At 39.8% G+C, this 23,513-nt stretch overlaps 1 protein-coding gene across 6 annotated transcripts in view; it reads left to right on the top strand.

Moving 5' to 3' along the window:
• ITSN1 (intersectin 1) overlaps window positions 1–23,513 on the top strand; it is a 135,711-nt gene that overhangs the window by 413 nt on the left and 111,785 nt on the right. For 5 of the 6 annotated variants that reach the window (XM_070750373.1, XM_070750378.1, XM_070750377.1 and 2 more), the window contains exons 1-5: window positions 383–698; window positions 14,072–14,111; window positions 15,622–15,680; window positions 16,318–16,410; window positions 18,293–18,356. In XM_070750373.1, coding sequence (XP_070606474.1) covers window positions 15,653–15,680; window positions 16,318–16,410; window positions 18,293–18,356 — 185 coding nt within the window. In that variant the 5' untranslated portion in view covers window positions 383–698; window positions 14,072–14,111; window positions 15,622–15,652. Of the gene's footprint in view, window positions 1–382; window positions 699–14,071; window positions 14,112–15,621; window positions 15,681–16,317; window positions 16,411–18,292; window positions 18,357–23,513 lie in introns of those variants that run through there. The other variant, XM_070750374.1, reaches the window with a different exon arrangement.

Consider the following 23,513-nt stretch of genomic DNA (forward strand, 5'->3'; position numbering starts at 1 on the left):
CCAATTGCCGAAGGGAGGAAAAGTCGGGAGTTGGACACGTGAAAACCCGAGTGCTTTTGGTTGGAATGGCATTCGGGATTATATGTACTTTATTTTCTGATTAGAAAAAACGAGTTCTAGCGACTTAACGGGGCCTGGCACTTCAGCCATTATGCCTTTCTCCTTATATCATTTTCACATTCACCGCCGCTCCCGTTTTTTATTAACCGTAGCAATACGTGCAAAAACTCAAAAGAAGTCCCTCAGGCGTCGTATAAATCGGGCGCTCACAGCGATCCCTTGGGCGGCCTTCCCGCCTTTCCTGACTGGTGGAAGAAGGCGTCCGTCATTGGGAAAGAGGGGCGGGATCGTCGCGCGAGCCAAAACTCGATTGGCTGCCCGGTGGGGGGGGGATTGGGCTTCTCTCCGCGTTGCGCAGTAATATAGCGGGCGGGTGTGTATGTGTGAGGGAGAGAAGAAGCCGGGGAAGGCAGGTCTTTCTCCCACCCCTCCTCCCTCCCTCCTTTTCTCCCCGAGACGGCGGTGACTCTAAAGAGGCGGCGGCGGTTTAGGCAGCGGCAGGAGGAGGAGCGGCGGCGGGCGCGGGAGGGACGGGAATGGTGCGTTCGGCGGAGGCAATGGCCTTTGCCGCCCAGCCGTCTCCCCTCCGTCCTGGCCGAGGGTGTGAGGAGGACACCGGAGACCGATAGATATATGAGGTAACGGCAGGGAGCGGAAAGGAAAGTCGGGCGGGCTGTGTGGTGGGCAAAGGGCTGAATTGGCGGGGAGAGCGCAGGGGTCAATCGGGGGAGGTGAGCGCAGGCGCTGTGAGGAGCCCCTTCCCCGAGGCTTTGGCTATGGGTCTTTCCCGCGGCTGCGGGGTTGGGGGCGCCGCAGGCGGATCCCCCCTTCTACCTCCCGACCCTTCCCGTGTGGAATCGTTTGTCTCCCCCCACCCCATTCCTCCCGATGGTTTCCAGACTCGCCTCCTTCCTGCCTGCCTGCCTGCCTCGTCCTCTTTTTTTCCCCCTCGCCCCCTTGGCTCTTCTTTCTTCCTCGGCATCCTTGGCCCCCTTCTTGGCTTGCGCGATCCTGATGCGTGGACGGTGACCTCTATCGCGCATCGGGAGCTCTCTTTTTTTTTTTTAAACTGGTGGCCGTGATTGCATTTTTTTTTAAATGACTAGGGAGGATGCGGGTCTCGTTGGGTGAACCTTTTTTGACTTCGTGGGTGGGGGCGGAATAGATGCAAGGAAAGGGCGTGCTTGGAAAGACGGGCCCTGTTCTCTCTCTCTCTGTGCAAATGGCTCGTGGCCAGTTCGGACAAGCGAGTGTTGCCCTGCCTCGCCTTATGAAGAAAAAAAAGGGTGTCAACGCCTCATCTTGCGTGGCTTTTTATGAATCAGCTTGTTTGTACTGTATCGGTTCTGATCAACTCCCCGGAAAGATTATATAGTATAATGCAGACAAATAACTGGATAAAAGCCTCCTCGGCTACGGCGCTTGGGATAAATCCGTGAACTGTTGTCCTTGGCAGCCATGGCTCGTTGAGAGGAATCTCGTTTACATTGAGCTCTGACATTTTCTGGCAAAGCAAATACAGTACTAGTAAAAAAAAAAGTGTCTACATCTTTGCATCTGTCTGGGCTTGTGCTGTCTGGTACTGTCCCTCCCCCCCCCTGTGTCCAAGAAAGTTACATCCCCCACCCCTAATGAAAAGGCTTCCAACACATTTTTGTGACCAGATTTGATTTAGATAGCCGGGTATTAAAAATGAAAAATCCCAAATAACTAGTTGAATGGCAATATTTATTTATTTATTGGTTGGTTGATTGATTTTTAAGCCATTCAACTCCTTCCAGATTCTGGGCAGTGTACAACAATTTAAAAGCAATAAAAAAACAATCAAAACCGGTAGAAACATCAAATGAATGAAAGGTACTTCAGTGTATCTTGTGCTCAATATGCACTGCTCAAAAAAATAAAGGGAACACTCAACACATCCTAGATCTGAATGAATGAAATATTCTCATTGAATACTTTGTTCTGTACAAAGTTGAATGTGCACAACAGCGTGTGGAATTGATTGTCAATCAGTGTTGCTTCCTAAGTGGACAGTTTGATTTAACAGAAGTTTGATTTACTTGAAGTTATATTTTGTTTTTTAAGTGTTCCCTTTATTTTTTTGAGCAGTGTAATTCCAACAGTTGGAAGATGAAATGTCAGCGTTTATGAGGGGGTGAATAACTGGTATGATTTAGCATTGGGACGCAGAACATCTTGTTGCCTCTAGTTTTAAGAATTATCTAACTTTCTTTTTTTCTTGGAACAGACAGAAAACATGGCATCTACTGCATTAGGAATTGAGTCAGTTCCTTTCATGGGTTATTTCTCTCTCTCTTTTAAATGATCCTCCAGGAAGTTATCTTTTATAACAATCTTATTTCTTATACTGTTAATTGAGTGGAAACTAGATAGTGTAGCATACAGGAACTGGATTGTAATGATAAGTCAAGCGAGAAGCCTCGGTCTGGTCCAGAAGTTTGAGAGGCAGGATCTGGCAACTTTCCAAAGTTCAAAAAGTTACAAACAGGCAATATTTAAAAAAAACATTAAACTACACATAAAGTAACAACATAGTAAAATTAACCAGTAGGAAATCTTAAATGTATTTCAACTAAAGTTTCAATCAACTTATCAAAAGGTTGAAAAAGAATAATTAAATGCTAACATTTATTTACTTACATTTATATCCTTCCAGACTCAGGGTGGTCAATAACAATGAAAAATACAATACAATCCTATAATCCTAAAATACTGTTACATCTAGCAATTGTCTTTTAAATATGAGTGAGTTTGATAAAGGTTTATTGCAGAATATAGCTATCCTTTCTCAATCTGAAGCCCAAAGTATGTGTTGAACAAACTTTGTTTGGCCGAATCAGCATTTATATCTTTGCTGGCTGAAATCTATGGTGCTTATAGTCTGAAATATTTACAGTGCCCCAGATTAGGGCATTCTGATTTTGTTCCCTTCTATAGTAGCCTGTTTAGGATTTTAAACATTATACATGTACTGCATTTTAAACAGGCCTTTAAATTAAATCCATGCAGCCTAGCTGGTAAAATAGTTTCGACTATTTTATTGAATATATATCTTGCTTTTCCAACCACAGCTAACCTCCATAGTTGTTAATGGAGTATGAATGCAAAATCCAGTAAATTACAAAGAAGCCAATCAGGTAATTTTAACATAACCTTAAATACTGTAGGAAGCTTTTCATAAGGCAGAGTTTAAAAACCTAGGCAGGATGATATAAAATTCAGCATTTAAAATAATGGATTATATATATAAAACCTTACAAAACTTTTATATAGTTGGCATTTCAAATAGGGTCAAATTATGTAAAGTTTTATGAATATCTTCCTGAATTGTGCTTGGAAATAGAAACACAGAAAATTAGCAGAAAAAGACCTGGTGGTCCATTGAGACTGCCCTTTGAGGGATTTTTTTTTTAAATTTAGGTATTTATTATTTTCTTAATTGTTATTTTTATTTTCTTTTTTAATTTTTGTCAGATTACCTTGCATTGATAATGCTGTTATGATATATAAGCAACTTGCTAACCAAAACTAGCCCTGATCAGTAATTTGAACTTTCAAAAGCAGCTCCTTACAGTTCATGTTAAAACATGAGAGTTTGGGGTTTATTTTTTTTAAAGAAATCAGTCAGGCCCTGCTTACTATTAGTTTATGGGATAACAAAAAAATTAGGACTGATTTCTAATCATCTTTTTGTTTTTCTGCTTTATATGAATTATAAATTATGTTTTCAGCATTATTACTATTATTGGAAGTTTATTTTTAAAATCCTTTAAAATATATTGAGCTGAGAAAATTAGATATAGCTATAGAAACATTAAACAGCAGTTGTATGGTTTTTAGTTGTGTTTTTAGCATATTTATTGGATATATTGTAAGCCTCTTAGAGTTTTCTTAGGGATGAGTGGCTTTAACAAATACAGAAAATAAAAATATAATAAATACTCTCGTCAAGCTAAACTTGAATTTTGAACCCTACTATAAGATTTTGTTGAGAGCATATCAAAGTGTTTTTACATTTCTTAGTTTATGTTTTTCAACTTTCCAGCCTAGTTTTCAGCCCTGGTGGTCCCTTTCAAATATTACCCGGCTTGATTTAGCTTAGCTTGAAAGTACTGACATAATCAATCAGTTCTGCCAACTGAGATGTTATCATGTCCAGTTTTATTTTAGCTAGATCTGTGCTTGGGAAAACAGGGAAGAGAAGAGAATTATGAGATATCTGTTCCTTTTTTGGGTCAAATTTGCCTTTGCCCTATTATGCTGAGCCTCCAAAATGCAAAGGATACTTCCTTTTTGGACCTTGGTCCGCTGTTGCCTGCAAAAGTCAAAGTCTGTCTCCTTCCAGTTTTGCTGTTGTAGAATAATGATAATTATTCTAAACACAACAATATTTATCCTAAACAATCCCGTCACTCACGGGAAAATTGGATTAAAAAATAAATAAAAGTTGCCAAAAATTTGGAGCAGTATTCAGCTTCTTTACATTATGAATCTTGAATTAACAGTTTTAGCAGAAAAACTTCCCTTTTCCCCATTTATTTTCCCCATGATATACAGCTGTGAAATGTGTTTTTTTACTTGTTGGAAGTAATATTCCGAAAAAGGAGAAGACCAAGAGAAAATCTACAAATGCGTAATAATTAAATCTATCAATAATATTCCTAAGGCCTTTAGTCTTTAGTGACTGTTCAAAGTTATGATTATGTGGAAAAAATTGACCTTTGACCAGTGCTCTCACTTATAACCATCACACTGTATCCATGGTCATGTGATCACAATTTGGATTCTTGGCAAGGGCATATACAGTATTTACAACCCTGCCAGCCACTTACAACAAGAAAAGTCAATGTGGGAAGTTGGATTCACTTAAGGAGCTCAACAGAAAATGTTTTAAAATTGGCACTGTTACTTAATTCAATGATTGTATTGTTTAGTGACAGAAGTTTTGGTTTCCATTGAATTCATAAGTAGAGGACTACAGTATCTAGTTATTAAATAAAATTCAAGGGAATGAATGAATGAACTAATTAACATCAATGTCACGAAAGGGTTGACTATTCTAATGTCTCTAAATGTGATGCTGTTTGGATCATGGACTCCAATAGAGTCATATTTGCAAGAAGGATTTAAGTAGGGATTTAAAGTTAAGAGCAATCTGCAACAGGAGTGAGAACAAGTGAAGCATGAGGAAATTCAGTTTGCCTAGGACAAGGGTAGGCAAAGTTGGCTCTTCTGTGACTTGTGGACTTCAACTCCCAGAATCCCTGAGCAATTATGCTAGCTCAAGAATTCTGAGAGTGGAAGTCCACATGTCATAGAAGAGCCCACTTTGCCTGACCCTGACCCAGACCCAGGAGAACCCAATATACAGTAAATCATGCCTGGAAGAAGGTAGTGAGAAACCACATGGATATTGTTGCCAATAAAACTGTACACTATATACAAGGCTGTAACATTTAGGTCAATTAGATGCTAGATGATTAAAACCTCCAAAGTGAAAAGCATCTCTGTAGTTACTGATGAAAAACATTTTCTGAAGCCCACAACAGTACAGCTAGTCCTCAAGACCACAGTTAAATCCAAAATTTCTGTTGCTCTGTGAGGCATTTGTTAAGTGAATTTTGCCCCATTGTACAACTTTTCTTGCTGCATTTGTTAAGTGACTCACTGAAGTTGTTAACTTGGCAACACGGTTGTTACATGAATCTGGCTTCTCTGTTGACTTTGCATGTAAGAAAGTTGCAAAAAGTGACCCTGAGACATTACAACTGTCATAAATATGAGTCAGTTGCCAAGTACCTGAATTTAGATCACATGACTATGGGGATATTGCAACATTCATTTTTTCAGTGACATTGTAACTATGAATGGTCCCTAAATGAATTGCTATAAGTCAAGGACTACCTATATTCCTTGCTTTATAAGATCACATATAGTTGGTACATGGGGTGTGAGAATAACTAGAAATTATCAAGCAAAAAGTTGTAGTAATCAAAAACCAGAAGTATGGTAACACCATTTCCAATTAAGAGAATTGATGAAAAGGCATATTCTTTTTACTACAGCTTGAATATACACATACACACATTGAATACACACACATAATATTTCATCTCATGGAAGCTTATGAATTTTAATCAAATTTCTTAATCAAAAAGCATCCTATCAAATTTCTTCTAATTTTCACTTGGGGCATTAGACAATAAAGTGTGACAGTGATATGTATAAATATCATTTTTGAGTACGTTCATCTATACTATAATAAATGATAGGATATCTAAAAATATTACTGGTTAATAGGTACAGTATTGGCAAACACCAGTGTTTAATAAACCTCTGCTACTACTTTAAAATAGAATAGAATTTTTTATTGGCCAAGTGTGATTGGGCACACAAGGAATTTGTCTTGGTGCATATGCTCTCAGCGTACATAAAATAAAATATACATTTGTCAAGAATCATATGGTACAACACTTAATGATTGTCATAGGGGTCAAATAAGCAATGAAGAAGCAATATTAATAAAAAATCTTAGGATATAAGCAACAAGTTACAGTCATACAGTCAACATGGGAGGAAATGGGTGAAAGGAATTATGAGAAAAACTAGAAGAATAGAACTTAGACTCAGTGGAATAAATTATTGCAGAATTCTAAGATAAATTATAAGTACTAGATGCAACATCGAACTACTCTATGCAATATAAAAAAACATCCTGAGGCTGCACATGCCCTTCACCAAATTACACACTGCCATCTTGTGATGCTTCTGAGGCTTTGCAAAAAGCCTGTGCCCACACTTCTGTATTTGCACATTGATTTCTTGTGGGAGTGGCACATCTAGTGTAATGTGGGGCAAGGGCAGCTTTGTGTTATGGCATAAGGGTGACTGGCCAATGCCACAGTGTGGATCTTGATGTAGCAATTCTCATTGGCAGTGGTGTTAGGGGTAGCATTGAGGCTGATGTAGAGGCCTGGGGGACAGCAGCCAGCTGAGATTGCTAAAGGTCCTGGTCCACCTCCACTAAGAACTGTTGCTACGCAGGGGAACTAAAAGGCAGAGAAGGGGGAAAGATAGCCAGGAGATAGGAGTTAAAACACTCCTCTGGTCATAAGTGCAGGTGGTCTGTCAATCATCTGAAGTTTGATTATGTGACAGGGGGACTGTAATGGTTTTAACTTATCCTCGCTGCTGGTGTTAAATAAATTCTACCAATTGTTAGCCAAGAACCCACCCTAACCCAAGTCATTCTGGTCCCTCTTATTGGGACTAGTGAGATTATCTACAGATCACTCCAGGTTTGCCTTTGTTTTAAGTCCACTGAAAGAAAGGGGCTATTGAAAGGGATATGCTCCTTGCTGAAGGCAAAAATCAATTGTTGAATGTTTACCCAAATTTCATGCAAAGATTTGCGATGAATGGAAAGAAGAACAGTGATTTGGGAAATTCACAAACTAAAGAAAGGCATCACTACGAAGTTGGTGTGTATATTGGATTTCCAGATACTGTCAGGGATGTGGAATGGAATAAACTTGCTTTGACCAGTTTTGGGAAGAGACTTGCTGACAAATTGAGAAATGAGTTATTGGCATACAAGAGAGTTTGGAGGAATTGTTACAATGTTGTATTGTAATTGATGGGCAATTAGAGAAGTTGAGACACTTTGGAGGAAAGAATAAGGGAAAGAGCTTTTATAGCCTCTCTGCACTCAGTTCTCTTCCCTGTAACCTCCTTAGACTTGAACACCACAGAAACCATTCAAATAGAAACCCCTGCCCGCAGCAGAAACAAACAGGAGAGACTTGGTTTGTGTAAAGCCCTGATATACATAGCCAAGACTTGCACTGCTAAAATACTAGTTGCTAAGTGTCCACCTGTGGAATTGCAGGCCATGTAGCAAGCAAAATGCCTGAATTGCTTCAGAACATTATCTTCAGGAATCTTGGCAGGCTTCTATCCCAACAGCTTGCCAAGAGAGCCCTCAGACGATTAAGAAGAGCTCAGGAAATTGACAACAGACTGGTGCATTTTATAATCTGTGTTACTGTTCGTGTATTCTCAAGCTTAGAAATACACTGGTGCTTAAAGAATTGTGAGCCCATTTGAATTTTAAATATTTTCCGCATGAATATGACCTAAAAGGTTTAGGCCCTCACTCTTTGAGGGCTCATCTTCTGGTTATTTCACTGGAAGATTATTTTATTTTCAGGTCAGCTTTCTATTTCTCAGTAGAGGGCTTTGTTTTGTGTTGTTATGAAAGATAGGCTATTAAAAATCCTGCAAATAATCTGGTCAACATTAAGGAAAATAGTGAAAATCAGCATTTTAAAATAAGCTTTGTACAGTTCAGTTCATTTAGATTTTAATGATACTAATGAGATTTTAATATAGATTTTAATTTTATTATTTTTTATTTTATAACTTATTTTCAATTGCTATAAGCCACCTGGAGTGATGTATAAATAGAAAAGTGGGAAATTCTTTAATAAATAATTTACATCTACAATTTCTAGCTAAAACCTAATTAGAGAGGCTGTGACCCTTTTGGATGAGAGGTTAGGATTCCAGAGGTGCTGAGGGCAAATGCTGTGTTAGTTGTTGGATGTATGTGGCTGGATGGAGGGATCCCCAGCTAAGGAAGCTAGGCCAGGATGGAAGTTCTGGGAGTTTAGGGTGAGTTGCAATATTCAGGTGGTGAGAGGCAGGAGATATTATAAGCTCTACATGGCATCGGGGCAGATTACCTCTGAGACCACCTTCTGTCGCACGAATCCCAGCATCTGGTCAGGTCCCACAAAGTCGGCCTTCCTCAGGGTCCCATCAACCAGACAATGTCGGTTGGCGGGACCTAGGGGAAGAACCTTCTCTGTGAGGGTCCTGGCCCTCTGGAATCAGCTCCCCCCCAGAGATATGCACTGCGCCCACCCTCCTTGCTTTCCGTAAAAGTTTAAAGACTTATCTATGCCACCAGGCCTGGGGCCATTATATCTCCTCCCCCCTGACCAAGAAGTGTTTTAGTGTGTTTCGTGGAGTGAATGGTAACGAACATTTAAAAAGTTTACTAGAACTTTTAAAGTTTTTTTAGTCATATTAATTGGATTCCAGATGCATTGTTATATTTCTTGATATGTTGTGAGCTGCCCCGAGTCCTTGGAGAGGGGCAGCATGCAAATCCAATTAATAAATAAATATTTCAACAGGAGTCAGAGGGTGGGCAATTGGCAGATAAAATCGATCCCAATTGGATGCCAATAATGGGACAAGTCCTGTGGAAATGCCTGGGGTGTAAACTCGCTCAGTTATTTTGGGAATAATTTGATCCTGTTGAACCTGCGGGAATGGACAGTGTCCTCCCGATTGTAAATACCAACACATAGGAATTAGATCCATGATCTTCATGCTGTCAAGACTGTCCTCAGAAATGACATGTGGATAGGTCTGAGTGATGGTAAATTCTTCTTTGCTGGAAGAAATGTTTGCAGCTCCCTTTAAGAGGGTGCTAGTGAGCCCTCTCTTCAAGCTTTTGCTGAACCCTATTGGACGTTTTTTAGAGAAAGTTATGGCACTACAACTCCAGAAGATCCTGGATGAAATACATTATCTGGATCTTTTCCAGTCAGGCTTCAGGCCCTGAAAGGGAACAGAAACAGCATTTTGGTCAAAATGGGATGGAGCAGTGCATCCATCCTTATTCTTCTTGATCTCTCAATGGTTTTCAGTACTATGACCAATGGTATCTTTTTGGGCTGACTCAGGGAGTTGAGGGTGGGGGCACAATTTTGTGCAGGTTCAGGTCCTTCCTCTGAGATTCATACCAGTCGGTGTTGATAGGAAGTCAGAGGTGCAGTCCACAGCCCCTTTTTGTAGGGTCCTTCAGGGCTTGGTGATGTGTCCACTTCTTTAAAATATTTGCATGAAACTGCTGGGTAAGATCCTCCATCAGCACAGGAATGAGGTATCAGGAGCATACTGTATCTCTGTCCCAGTGAATGAAATGATGCTGTGATGTCCTTTTGCGATGCCTGGAACCTATGGGTGTTTTGATGGGGATCAACAGGCTTCAGCTGAATCCTGGTAGTACAGAGTGGCTGTGGATGTTCCTTTGTATCTAGAGCAGTTGTTCTCAACCTTCCTAATGCCGCGACCCCTTAATACAGTTCCTCATGTTGTGGTGACCCCCAACCATAAGTCTAGCACCAATTCTCCCAACAGAGCTTTAAGCTGATTGGCAGGAAGGTCAGAAGGACACCCCCAATGTAAATGCTTGATTGGTCGGATTGTAAAAATATGTTCCAAAGCGCCAGAATAGAAACACCATGGGAAATTTGTCTTTTCTCATGGTCTTAGGCGACCCCTGTGAAATAGTTGTTCGACCCCCAAAGGGGTCCCGACCCACAGGTTGAGAACCACTGATCTAGAGTTTTATTATCTTTGATCTTGGATGGAGTAGCATTGCACCAGACAGACCCAATGCATAACCTGGGGGATTCTCTTGGACTCTACTCCCGCTTGGGGCTGGGAGGCCTTTTGCTCAATTACTTTAAAAGCACAACTTAGGATGAAGCTAGGTTACCATCCTAAAAGAGCTCCTGCCACCTTTTAATTTTATAATTTGTTTTATCTTCGTTTTAATTTGGTTCCTGTTTTAGTGAACTTGATGTGTATTGTGTGCCCATAGTTTTTATGCTTTTATCTGTACAGTGGTACCTCGAGATACGAGTTTAATTCGTTCCGGACCTGGGCTCTTAAGTCGAGCAGCTCTTATCTCGAACGACTTTTCCCCATAGGAATTAATGTAAATAATTTTAATTGGTTCCAGCCCTCAAAAAACTCACAAAGTTAGTCTAAATTATGCAGAAAGACATGTTTTTAATGAAGAAATGTACATGTACATATAAATGAATAATGAAGTTTCTTTCACTTAACTTGTAAACTTTCTTAAACTTTTAAATTTACATATGTTCAACTTCTCTGCCACCCAATCCTGTAGGACAGAGGTCCCCAACCCTTTTTGCACCAGGGACCGGCTTTAAGCGATCAAGAGAGGAATGGGTGAATGAATGGACGGAGGGTGGGAAGGAAGGAAGGAAAGAGGGAAGGGACAGGAACAGAGGAAGGAAGGAAGGAAACTTATGAAAGGGGAGAGTAAGAGAGGAATGAGTGAAGGGAGGGAGGGAGGGAAGAAGGTGGGAAGGAGAAAGAAAAGAAGAAATAGAGGAAGGGAAGGTAAAAGAGAGAAAGAAAAAGAGCAAGAAAGAAAGCTGCAAGCACCCCCCCCGAGCCCCCCAGGCCGGCTGCAACCTTTTAAAACATGCGCGCCGCTTCGCGGCTGTCTCCTGAAGCCGAACGCGGAAGTTAGCGTTTGGCTTCAGGAGACAGCTCCTTGGCGCTTGTATCTCGAATTTGGGCTTGTAAGTAGAACAAAAATATCTCTCCCCTCCCAGCTCTTATCTCGAGTTGCTCTTAAGTAGAGCAGCTCTTATGTCGGGGTTCCACTGTATAACTATAAACCACTCAGTGCCATTCTAAGATGGATAGTATCTAAATTTGATAACAAATGAATATTGTTCATCTTACATAGAATTCATTTACAGTTATACCTCATCTTACGAACGCCCCTTCATACGAACTTTTCGTGATATGAACCCGGGGTTTACGATTTGTTTGCCTTGTCTTAAGAACCATTCTCGTTTTACGAACCCGAGCCCGGGTATGTGGGCTCTCTTACTGCGCGTACACTCTCGTACTGCACATGTGCTCTCTGACTGCCACAGGGATTTCCCTGCCTTGTGACCGTCACTGCTGGGATATCCCATTTGATTACAGCCCCTGACGGGATTCCACGCTTGGAGAAAGCGTTCGGAGAAAGCGCTCTTGCAGCCGCTTTGCTGGGAACGCTTTTGCCGAGTGCTTCAAGAACGCCTGCCTGCCTCTCCTGCAGCCCCTTTGCTGACATCCCTGAATGAAAGCGCTCCCAGCAAAGGGGCTGCAGGAGAGGCAGGGCAGATGTTCCCAAAGCGCTTGGAGAAAGCGCTCTTGCAGCCGCTTCGCTGAGAGCGCTTTCGTCCAGGGCTGTCAGCAAAGGGGCTGCAGGAGAGGCGGGGCAGGCGTTCCCAAAGTGCTTGGAGAAAGTGCTTTCTCCGAGTGCTTCGGGAACATCTGCCCCGCCCCTTTCGCAGCCCCTTTGCTGAGAGCGCTTTCATCCAGGTCCGTCAGCGAAGGGGTTGCAAGAGGGATGGGGCAGGCGTTCCCGAAGCATTCGGCAAAAGCACTCCCAGTGAAGCGGCCGCGAGAGCGCTTTCTCCGAGCGCTTCGAGAATGCCTGCCCCACCTCTCCTGCAGCCCCTTTGCTGACAGCCCTGGACGAAAGCGCTCCCAGTGAAGGGGCTGCGAGAGGGGCGGGGCAAGCGTTCCCGAAGTGCTCGGAGAAAACCCTCTCACAGCCCCTTCCCTGGGAGTGCTTTCGCTGAGCCAGCCCCTTTGCAGCCGCCTCTCCGCTCCAGCCCCGTCCTCCCAAAGGGTGGGGCTGCCACGTCCCGGTGGATTCTATCCCTCTGGCCAGGACAAGGGGATAGTGGTGGTGGCGGCGGTTTCCCTTTAAGAAGCAGCTGCAGCGCCGGGAATTTCATCTCCACCCGTCCCCCCCAAACAAGGATTCGAATGCCGGTAGTAATGGGCAACGGGTGAGTTTTGGGCTTGCACGCATTATTCGCTTTTCCATTGATTCCTATGGGAAACATTGTTTCATCTTATAAACTTTTCACCTTACGAACATCGTCCCAGAACCAATTAAGTTCGTAAGACGAGGTATTACTGTATAAGACAAAGATTTATTTATTGGATTTGTATGCAATGTACATTGCATTAGATGTGCTGAAAATGGCTTTGAAGAGATTTCTTGGCAATCACAATTTCTCAAGAGGGCTTTCCTTTTTTGGAAATTTTCCTATCATTTTGCATTGACATTGTTTATATCCAGTCAATTAATCAGAGATGGATTACCAATGATAAGGGTATTTTTATTAATTTGTGGTATCATTACAGATTTCCTTATTCTTGAACTTTAGTCAAGGGATTTCTACCAAGCTCCCAGCAGTAATGTAGCTTTCTTAATTTCTTAATCACTTTTGGAGATTGTTTCTTAACTGCTTTTCAACTGTTAATAACCTTTAGACCAATATTTTTTATGGCACCAGGGGAGTTTCCTTCAATCCTTAGCAAAATAAATTTTAAATACAAATTTAAGGTTTGTTTAATAAACAGCAGAAGGTGATTAGAACTTTGATGTTGGAAGTTATGGATCTGAAGGATTCAGGTGGATTTAGAGTAAGATTTTGAAACTGTAAGAATCCTTATGGGGAAATGGTGTTGTTTTAAATTCTTAAAACAAAACATGATAGCTATGATGAGACTTTGAAGCTTGAACATGAGATAAACAGAAGGAACTCAAAGGCTCTTTTTAAAGAAATAACAAAGAAAAATGAAAAGAAACTATATTCTAGGAATTAATTGAATGGATTAAAGTTCAAGATTGTTAAAAGGAGAAAGTATAAAGTTTATTAATTTTACCAAGATTAAAATAGATAAGTTGTTTATCTCTTTAGTAGAGTTTTCTTACCAGTATTGATCAATAGGGATTTGTTTATAGATAAAAAATGAAGTATGGGAAAAGAGATCATTTGTTGTATTTTAAGAGACAGTGATCAGTTACAAACATTCTATATGTTTGTTGTAATGAAGAGGGAAGGTACCGTATTTGTTTTTTCTTCTATTTGTTTCTATTTTCCTTTCATTTTTTCATTTTTCCCCTTTGTATTTTTTACTTTTATCTTTTTGTTTTTTTAGTTTATATTGCCGTAGTTTTATATGTTTGTTACGTTTAATAAACATTGTAAAACAAAGTATATGCCTATATTAGCAAATAAAGACATAAAAGAGCTTGAAAGAAAAAAAGAATCCCTTCATTCTCCTTTTTTTTTGTTTTTAGAATGTCTGCTTTGAAATTTGAAACCCTGAAAATATTAAAGGTACTGTAGTTAAGAATGTATTGGATAGAGATTACTGTATGCCTTATGTTTTATAAATTTGCCAGAAACTTTTTTTCATAATGTTATTTCATTAACATGAAATGTTGGCATCCTGCCTATTTATTTTGTAAATTGGGCTATACTGTATTAGACTTTATATCAAGATAAGCTAATATATGATTAAAATAACATTTAAAAAAAATTAACTGAAGTTTCCAGGCTACTTAGTTTTGAAAAAAATTGAAAAATGTAGATGGTCAATACTAATTACAGTATATTTAAAATATTGCCTTATTTTTGCAAATTAATATATGATTGATTTATAAACTATCAATTTAAAAAAAATCTAAAATGTGATTTAATATTGCAAATATAATTATATATATCAGATATCTTTGGTGTCAGGTTTGACAATGGGAACCTAATTCCTTAGAGCCGTGAACCGTTGCCCTAGCTCAGCTCCAACCTGCAGGTGTGTGCCGGCCAGCTGATTTTTAGCTCGCACAGAGGCTCTGGGAGGGCATTTTTGGCTTCCATGAAGCCTCTGGATGGATGGAGGAGGGTGATTTTACTCTCTCCCAGCTCCAGGGAAACTTTTGGAGCCTGGGGAAGGCGAAATACGAGCCTATTGGGCCCACTAGAAGGTCGTTCCTTGCCTCCAGGGGATGGGGGAAGCTGTTTCTGCCCTCCCCAGGCATTGAATGATAAGTGTGGGTACTCGCACATTCACGATACCATGTGCACACACTCTTTTGGCACCCGAAGAAAAAAAGGTTTGCCATCACTGCCCTAAAGAGTTATTTATTTTTCTCCCATCTTTAGTCAACGCAATGAACATATCCTCCTATTTTCCCCACAACAACAATCTTGTGAAGTGGCTTGAGCTGAGAGAGAGTGACTAGCCCAAAGTCACAGCTGGCTTTCATGTCCGGCAGCTGTGTATATACCAAGCTTTTAGAATTTGATCATGAACCAATAGTATGATACAGCTGCCAAAGGGCAATGTTATTTTCTGATGTACATAAAATCCAGATGACAGAAATTATTCCATTTTACTCTTTTTTGTGGGACCTCACTTGGAATACTGTATCTTATTCTGGGTAGCATGGCCTAAAAATTGACATTATAAATTAAATAAGAACAGAAGAGATATATTAAGTTGATGAGGAGCCTCACTGAGAATTAGTATGCTTAAGCACTGTGGCACTCCATGCATGCTGATGTGCAGTTATATAAAATTAAATATTATCTTACTAATTAAACAAGCCTATTTTTTAAAATTTATAGCATTTGTTTTTCTATCACATTTATCTTTGCTTATTATAATCTAGAATATTGAGATGTTTGTTAAAATAATAATGTAATTTTTTAAAGAATAAACTTGTAACAATAATTGTGATAGACTTAATGCTGTTACGAAAAAGATAGTGGAATCCTCCCTCCCTCCCTGTGTTTATTATCTCAAATTTTTAATAATTCCAAATTGTTTTTATGCATGCATTTCTTTCAGACATCTATTAGCTACTTAAAGTAGCTGGATCATGGCTCAGTTTCCAACACCTTTTGGAGGTAAGCATTAAAATATTTTGGGACATTTCTTTTTAAAGAAACAATTTCATTTGTGTTATAAAAAGTACTCTGACTTGCAGAGCCAAAAGTCTTGTACCTACCTCATTCTTCAGAATAATTGTAGAAGTTAGCAAAATACCTTAGAGTAGAGACATCAGGATGGCTGCAGATAAAAGCAGCCTGAACAAGAGCTAGGGAAATAATTTTGCAGTCCAAAGATTTAACATATTGGATGGCATTGGTGAAGGGAGCTATGCCATCGTAACACAATTCATAGTAGTGATAGAACATTTCCTCTACTATCTCTGTTTTTTTTTAAATTCAGAGGCATTTGATCAGAAATATATTCATGGCAGGTTTTTACTGGTCATCTGCCAACTTCATTTATGATGAATTCCAATTGTTTAGCCTGTACTTATGTTGCTCTTTAGGTTATTATAGTGAATATTTCCTTTTTGCTTAATTAGTGACCTTTGGTTCCTTCAACCTGAGGCAGAAGGCATTGTTTAAATCTCTTTTAATTTGTGGCTTTTAAAAAGAAGTTGACAATATTTAAATTCTTTATAGCTCCTTAAGAAGGTACACCACTATTTATAATACCTGTTTTTCTTGTTTCAATTTCTTTGTTATGAATTAGGTACCCTGGACATTTGGGCCATAACTGTGGAAGAGAGAGCAAAGCATGATCAGCAATTCCACAGTTTGAAACCAATATCTGGATTTATAACTGGTAATGCCATAGTCATTCTGTTTAAGATCATCCATAGTATCATGTAACATGTTTTCCAAATGTGCTTTTTCAGGAAGCAACTGGACTTATTTGTTTTTTCTTTGAAGAAGTTTAGCATCTCATCCAAGAAGCTTCTTCAGTGCTGACAGGATAATAGGGAATGGAAGGATTTATATTCCTTGCAGACAGCTAGAGGGATATCAAACTCAAGGCCCTGAAGCCAGATCCTACCTGGGGGATGCTTAAATCTGGCCCATGGAGCCACCCTGGAAACAGCAATGAATCGGCCCACAGTGCTTCTGCCAGCAAAAGCAAAGCTCAAGAGGCCATGAGCTCCCCCCCTAAGCTCTATTTTCACTGGCAGAGGGTTGTAGGAGACAGTTGCAGCTGAAAACAGCTCGCAAGGATCACAGGTGGCCCTCTTGAGCTCTGTTTTCATTGGCAGTGTTGCAGGAAGCTGTTACACCGAAAAACAGCTTGGGAGCCCAGAGCGCTCAGGCCACCACAGGTGCCCCGACACAAGTGACCAAGATGGTCGTGCTTAGCTTGACCACATCCAACCTGCCCCCCACCCCCCCACTCCAGTTCAAATACAAGCCTGATGTGGCTCTCAGTGAAATTGAGTTTGACACTCTTTTTCAAAACACATGGAAGGTCTAGATCTGAGCCAGCAGGAATGTTCTGGCTCTTGTTTTAGAGTAACTATAGACTTCATGAATACATTTTTATTAAGCTCTTGGTATCTGCTACTTAACATACTTAAAATGTTTCTTAAAATTATTTTTCGTTCACTTGATTATCTCTAGAACTACTCAGTCTCCTCCCAAAACACACTCACTGGCAGAGAAAAAAAATCCAATTTTCATGGTAGTTTCACTTGTTTTCTTTTATGATTTCTTTTTGTAGTTTTGCAAACTGGTAACATTGGATTTTCTGGCATGCTTAAGAATGGGTAAAGCTGTTCCAGAATGAACACGGAAAACATTATTTAGTGGTAGAAGGAATAATCCTGATTTACCACAATAATTGTTGTAAGAATTACTGACTTGAACGGATAATTAGAACTGCAGAAAAAACAATTGCTACCAACCTGCCTTCTATTGAGGACCTGTGTACTGCACGAGTCAAAAAGACGGCTGTGAATGTATCTACAGACCAGTAGTGGGTTCTAAAACCCATCACTACCATTTTGCGTGCTCATGTGTGCAGTTTTTCTACAGACCCCTCACATTTTGGACATAAATTGTTTCAACTTCTACCCTCAAACAATGTTATTGGTTCTGCACACCTAAACAACTATATACAAGATCAATTTTCCCCAAATGCCATCACTCTGCTAAGCAACTAATTCTCACAACACTGTCAAACAATTTACTATAATTCTTCTCATCCTTCCTATTGCCTTTCTCCTCCCACTTATGACAAAAACTTGTTGCTTGTATCTTTACGATTTATATTGTTTTATTTAGTTTCCTAGTATGATTTGATTGCTTATCCTATGACTATCATTATGTATTGTATCTTATGATTCTTGATTAATCTATTTTTATGTACACTAAGAGCATATGCACCAAAGACAAAATACTTGTGTGTCCAATACACCTGGCCAATAAAGAATTCCTGTTCTATTCTATTCTATTCTATTCTACTCTACTCGCTATCTGATAAAAGAACACTAATTATTTACTGTAGGGAAGGGAATTTTCGTTGTTCCAGGTTCCTTTGGAATTAGATGCTCTAACTAGCAGGGCAGATGATAGAGATTTTGTGAATATACTATAGTTCAGTAGCATTTGACACCACAGGTTCCTTACCACTACTTTTTATTGCTATAAAAATGTTTACAGGTTTACATTCAAAATAATACATTTCTTCTTGGCAGGTGATCAAGCCAGGAATTTTTTTTTCCAATCTGGTTTACCTCAACCAATTTTAGCACAGATATGGTAAGTTTGATATTTCATTGTTTTGGGGGCATAATACGTAAAATAGGGTGATACATTCTGTTTGAAAATTTCACCTAGAAACCAGGAGACACTGAATTCTAGTCCCGCTTTAGGCATGAAAGCCAACTGGTGACCTTGGACCAATCAGTCAGCCCAACTCACTTCACAGGGGGCATGTTATGGGGAATATAGGAGGAGCACAGAGTACTTTGTATGTTTCCATCTTGAAAGTAATAATGTAATAAAGTAATAAAGATGAGATAAAAATATTAAATAAAATGAATAAAATAAATTTTATCTATGATGTATTATGAAATACAAAGACTGTATACTTAAATGAAAAGTAAAAAAAAGTATATCCTGGAAGCAATGTCCCCTCTAATTTTTTTCTGGTGTGGGCGGAAAAGTATAGGGTCTGAGCGGCAGTCCCTTTGGGACTGGGCGGCACTCTTTCCCTCTCGGCTTCTGGGCAGGTTTTAAAAACTCTGAGTTGATGATGATTTTTAAGTGAGCGATTGCTCACTGCTCAGCTTAGAGGGAACTATGCCTGGAAGAGAATTACATGAAGTGAAGTTACCAATAGATAGCCCTAGTTTGAAGGAGGCATTTCCTTTATAGTATGAGTTCTTCCTTTAGTTTATTTTATTTTCATTGCACCTTATACAACAAAATTAGGTGCCATCAACAGTGTACATTATAACTATAAAAATAAAACACAAACACGCATTAATATTAAATGAATATTAGAACACTATTTTTGATAAAATATGTTTTTATGAAAAAAAAATTCTCTTCTAAAGAAAGGAGAAATATAAAAATGTCAATCTAGTACATTAGCAACTTAATCTTTCTGCTTCTTTAATTAGGCATCTGAATTATTTTCAGAATAAATGTAAATATAACTAATGTTTGATTCTGTGATTGGAAATTAATTTAGCAAATAGAATGAATTTTTTCATTGTCTAGAGAGAATAATTAGATACAGAAATAATAAGATGATATTTACTAACCTGTGGTTAGAATATTTATAATTATATATATAATGCAAATTCTAATTTGTTTTTAAAAATCACTAAGAAGAATTAAGAATTCCTTATTATATGAAGAAAATTTAATAGCCTATGTACTGATGTAATTTTGATGTAAATGGTAATAATATGGGATAATAATAACAATGTATTGTAATAATTTTTGTTTACATCTTACAATATTTTGGAATATAACTGGATTCTTACATTTTTTTGAGCTTTGAAAAAAGTGGTAAAATACTAGCCTTTTAAACATAATCTCTAGTAACCGAGTCTACGGAGAGGGGTGTCATACAAATCTAATAAATAAATAAAAATAAATAAACTGTCTATTTATTATAAAGGTTAAGGTTTATAATGAAATGAAACTCAAATAGTTTTTGAAATAGCAAATAAATTTAAATAGCTGTAGTCTTCCGACATATTTTCTGAAAATTACGGTATGTTCTTTAGGATTTTAGTTTGATTAATTTCATTAGTTTGATTAGTCTTGATACTATAATTAGTAGAGATGAAATAAAGAACTGGATGATGAAAATACTATGTAGTATTTTGTAGATAGCTATTTCATTTTTTATCAATTTTTATAAAATGCTATGTAACGTGCAATTTCAAGTGTAGAATTAGGCATTACCTTTAGACTATAGCTGTTTTTTAATTATGTATTATTGTGTTCAGTTATTGTTATTAGATTAGCTGTGGCCGTTGTGTTATTATACACCATAGTTACCTTAAAAATTGATAGAAGGAAAGGAAAAATATTAGTAGACAGTTCATACTGTTCCTTTTGTAAACACAACCTTAGCATTTCTGTGCAATTGACAATATTTTCCTATGCGAAAGAGATAAATATTTTAGCACTGTCAGAGTAATTATTTCTATACTTCCTGTCATAGCCACAGTCCAATTCAACTTTGTAAATGTTTTGAGCGTATAAGGTGATAAAACAGACTTCCTTTAAAGTTGCTTATTGTGTCTGGTTTAATAATATTGGGGTCCTCTTAAAAAGGAAGCATAGTTTTAACTGTTTTCCCTCTTTTGCAATGAAATTTAAAGCTTGATAACCCTGCCTTGTGTCTCTGATTCAGTTCTAGTTAGTTTCAAGAAGAAGCAGAGAGAGTATTCTCATTTTAAATAATTTCTTTCTGTATCAATATGCCAAGTGATATTAATTTGAGTGCTACCAGCTGTTTTAAAACATCAATTAATTTTATATTTATTAAGTTTAATTTTAGATTTAATTTTGGTTCAGTTCCAGGTAAAGGAATATGGAGTTTGTCTTTCTAATAAAAAGAAAGCTATCATCAACTGCTTACTTTTGGTCACTAACTGGCAAAAACTTTTAAGAGAGGAGTATTGTATGAAAATAATGCGAGAAAATAATTGTCTCTGTTCTGTATCGCATTAGCATAAATAATGTGTTACAATTTATTTGAAACACTTTCATTTAGGATGTCTGTTAATCTTGAAAATTTCTAGTGTTTACCTTTTTAACATTCAAAGTTCATAGTAATATTAAGTCCTAAATAACTACAAATAGATTATATTATATTTGGTCCCTAGTCTAGGTTGCTTTCATGAAAAAAGAGAGATGGATAAATGGCATAAATGGCTTTTCATAGGTATGTAGGTATTTTCAACAAAATAAACATATACCATATATCTTTTCTAACCTGTGGCAATTAAGCATAAAATAATTCATAAAATCACAATTTTTCTACATTGTTCCTAAATAAGAATAATAACAATGTAATTCTTGAGAACAAAGACCTTGGTGAAAAAGATAAGAGTATAAAAGCTTTTAGATCTTAATCAATGATTGGCTACCAAATTTTTTACTACCACACTGTGGGCGTGGCCTATGCATTTTGTTTCAACATCTTTCGGTGCAAATTGGGTGCTCTGGGGTGGAGCTCCAAATTTTGCTACCGGAACTGCCTTCCTGACCGTTTCCGTAGGAGCCCATCACTGATCTTAATACATGCTACCGTGTTTCCCCGATAGTAAGACCCCCCCCGATTGTAAGACATATGGGGGGTTTCAGGGGGGTTGGCTAATATAAGCCATACCCCGAAAGTAAGACATATGTCTTACTTTCGGGGAAACACGGGGGTATTGCCGGGGGGGGGAGCCCGATGACCAGCGCCGTCCTTCGCCACCGCCTCTTCCCCGGCTTGGCAAAGCGAAGGACGGCGCTGGTCCCCGCTAAGCCTTCTGCGCCTGACTCGGCGAGGCGAGAGGGAAGAAGGAGAAAGGTTTTGATGCCGAATGCTAATTCAGCAGTGGATTCGTCTGCTCAGCTATATAGGTTGGGTCTGTACAACCCAGTATTTCAAAAGAAAAAGGAAAAAAAAGAAGAGTGTTTTTAGGCTCCTATCTCCCGATCCAAATTGCTTTTGAGCAGACCGGATTCGCGAGTGCCGGTGCATCCGCTCAGGTGGGGAAAAAATAAATAAATGTTAAGGCGCGGAAGGTAATCAATCCGATCGGTTTGAGAGCCGGCTTCTCCTTCGCGCGCCCTGAATTCGCTTCGCCTCGCCTCGCCTCCCTCAGCCACCTGCGCTCTGCATATGCCTCCGAGGTGCAGACCCCCTTCGGGCACGCCGGGTTTCCCAGAGGCTGACAGCCCAGCCTCTCGTTAACCCGGCTGCCGACGGGAGGGCAGCCAGTTGCAAGCACAGTGGAGGGAGGCGGAGGGAGGGGAGAGGGAGCCCGCCTCCTCCTTCCCCGAGGTTGGACGGCGGTAGAGGTTCTGCAGGCGGCAGCGACGGGATCATTTCGGGACTGGGCGGGCTGCTCTGTTGCTTATTTCCCAGCCGCTACTGGAAGGGCCCGGGCAATGCCCCCAGCCGCAGGCGCAGAAGGCGCAGAAGGCTTAGCGGGGACCAGCGCCGTCCTTCGCTTTGCCAAGCCGGGGAAGAGGCGGTGGCAGCGAGGCGAAGGACGGCGCTCCCCTCCGCTCGGCTCGCTTCGGACCAGCGCCGTCCTTCGCCTTGCCGCGGCGCCACCGCCTCTTCCCCGGCTTGGCAAAGCGAAGGACGGCGCTGGTCCCCGCTAAGCCTTCTGCGCCTGACTCGGCGAGGCGAGAGGGAAGAAGGAGAAGCGCAAGTGGATGCGGAGCGCCCGGGAGGCATTTACCCGCCCGGGAGGCATTTATCCATCCTTCGCTTTGACGGCGCTGGTCCGCCCGCTCGGCTCGCTTCGGACCAGCGCCGTCAAAGCGAAGGACGGATAAATGCCTCCCGGGCGGATAAATGCCTCCCGGGCGCTCCGCATCCACTTGCGCTTCTCCTTCTTCCCTCTCGCCTCGCCGAGTCAGGCGCAGAAGGCTTAGCGGGGACCAGCGCCGTCCTTCGGTTTGAGAGCCGGCTTCTCCTTTGCGCGCGCTGAATTCGGGGCTGGGGGTGGGTGGACGCCTAACGCCGCCCGCCCGGAGGAGAAGAGGCCTCGCCCGGGCCAAAGCCCGAAGACGAGCCGGCCCCGGTGCCCAGGACAATATAAGACATACCCCCAAAGTAAGACACAGTGGGGCTTTGGGGGGTAAAAAGATAGTAAGACACTGCCTTACTATCGGGGAAACACGGTAAGAAGGGAGTTGTCTAAATTTTGAAAGAAAAGTTATGCCATAGAATAGTTGGTGATACCATATTAAATTCCAACTAAGCCTCCAGCTGGATTTGCAACTGCTTACTTTTGGTCACTAACTGGCAAAAACTTTTAAGAGAGGAGTATTGTATGAAAATAATGCGAGAAAATAATTGTCTCTGTTCTGTATCGCATTAGCATAAATAATGTGTTACAATTTATTTGAAACACTTTCATTTAGGATGTCTGTTAATCTTGAAAATTTCTAGTGTTTACCTTTTTAACATTCAAAGTTCATAGTAATATTAAGTCCTAAATAACTACAAATAGATTATATTATATTTGGTCCCTAGTCTAGGTTGCTTTCATGAAAAAAGAGAGATGGATAAATGGCATAAATGGCTTTTCATAGGTATGTAGGTATTTTCAACAAAATAAACATATACCATATATCTTTTCTAACCTGTGGCAATTAAGCATAAAATAATTCATAAAATCACAATTTTTCTACATTGTTCCTAAATAAGAATAATAACAATGTAAT

The sequence above is a fragment of the Erythrolamprus reginae genome, chromosome 4, assembly GCF_031021105.1.
Source record: "Erythrolamprus reginae isolate rEryReg1 chromosome 4, rEryReg1.hap1, whole genome shotgun sequence".
Taxonomy (NCBI): domain Eukaryota; kingdom Metazoa; phylum Chordata; class Lepidosauria; order Squamata; family Dipsadidae; genus Erythrolamprus; species Erythrolamprus reginae.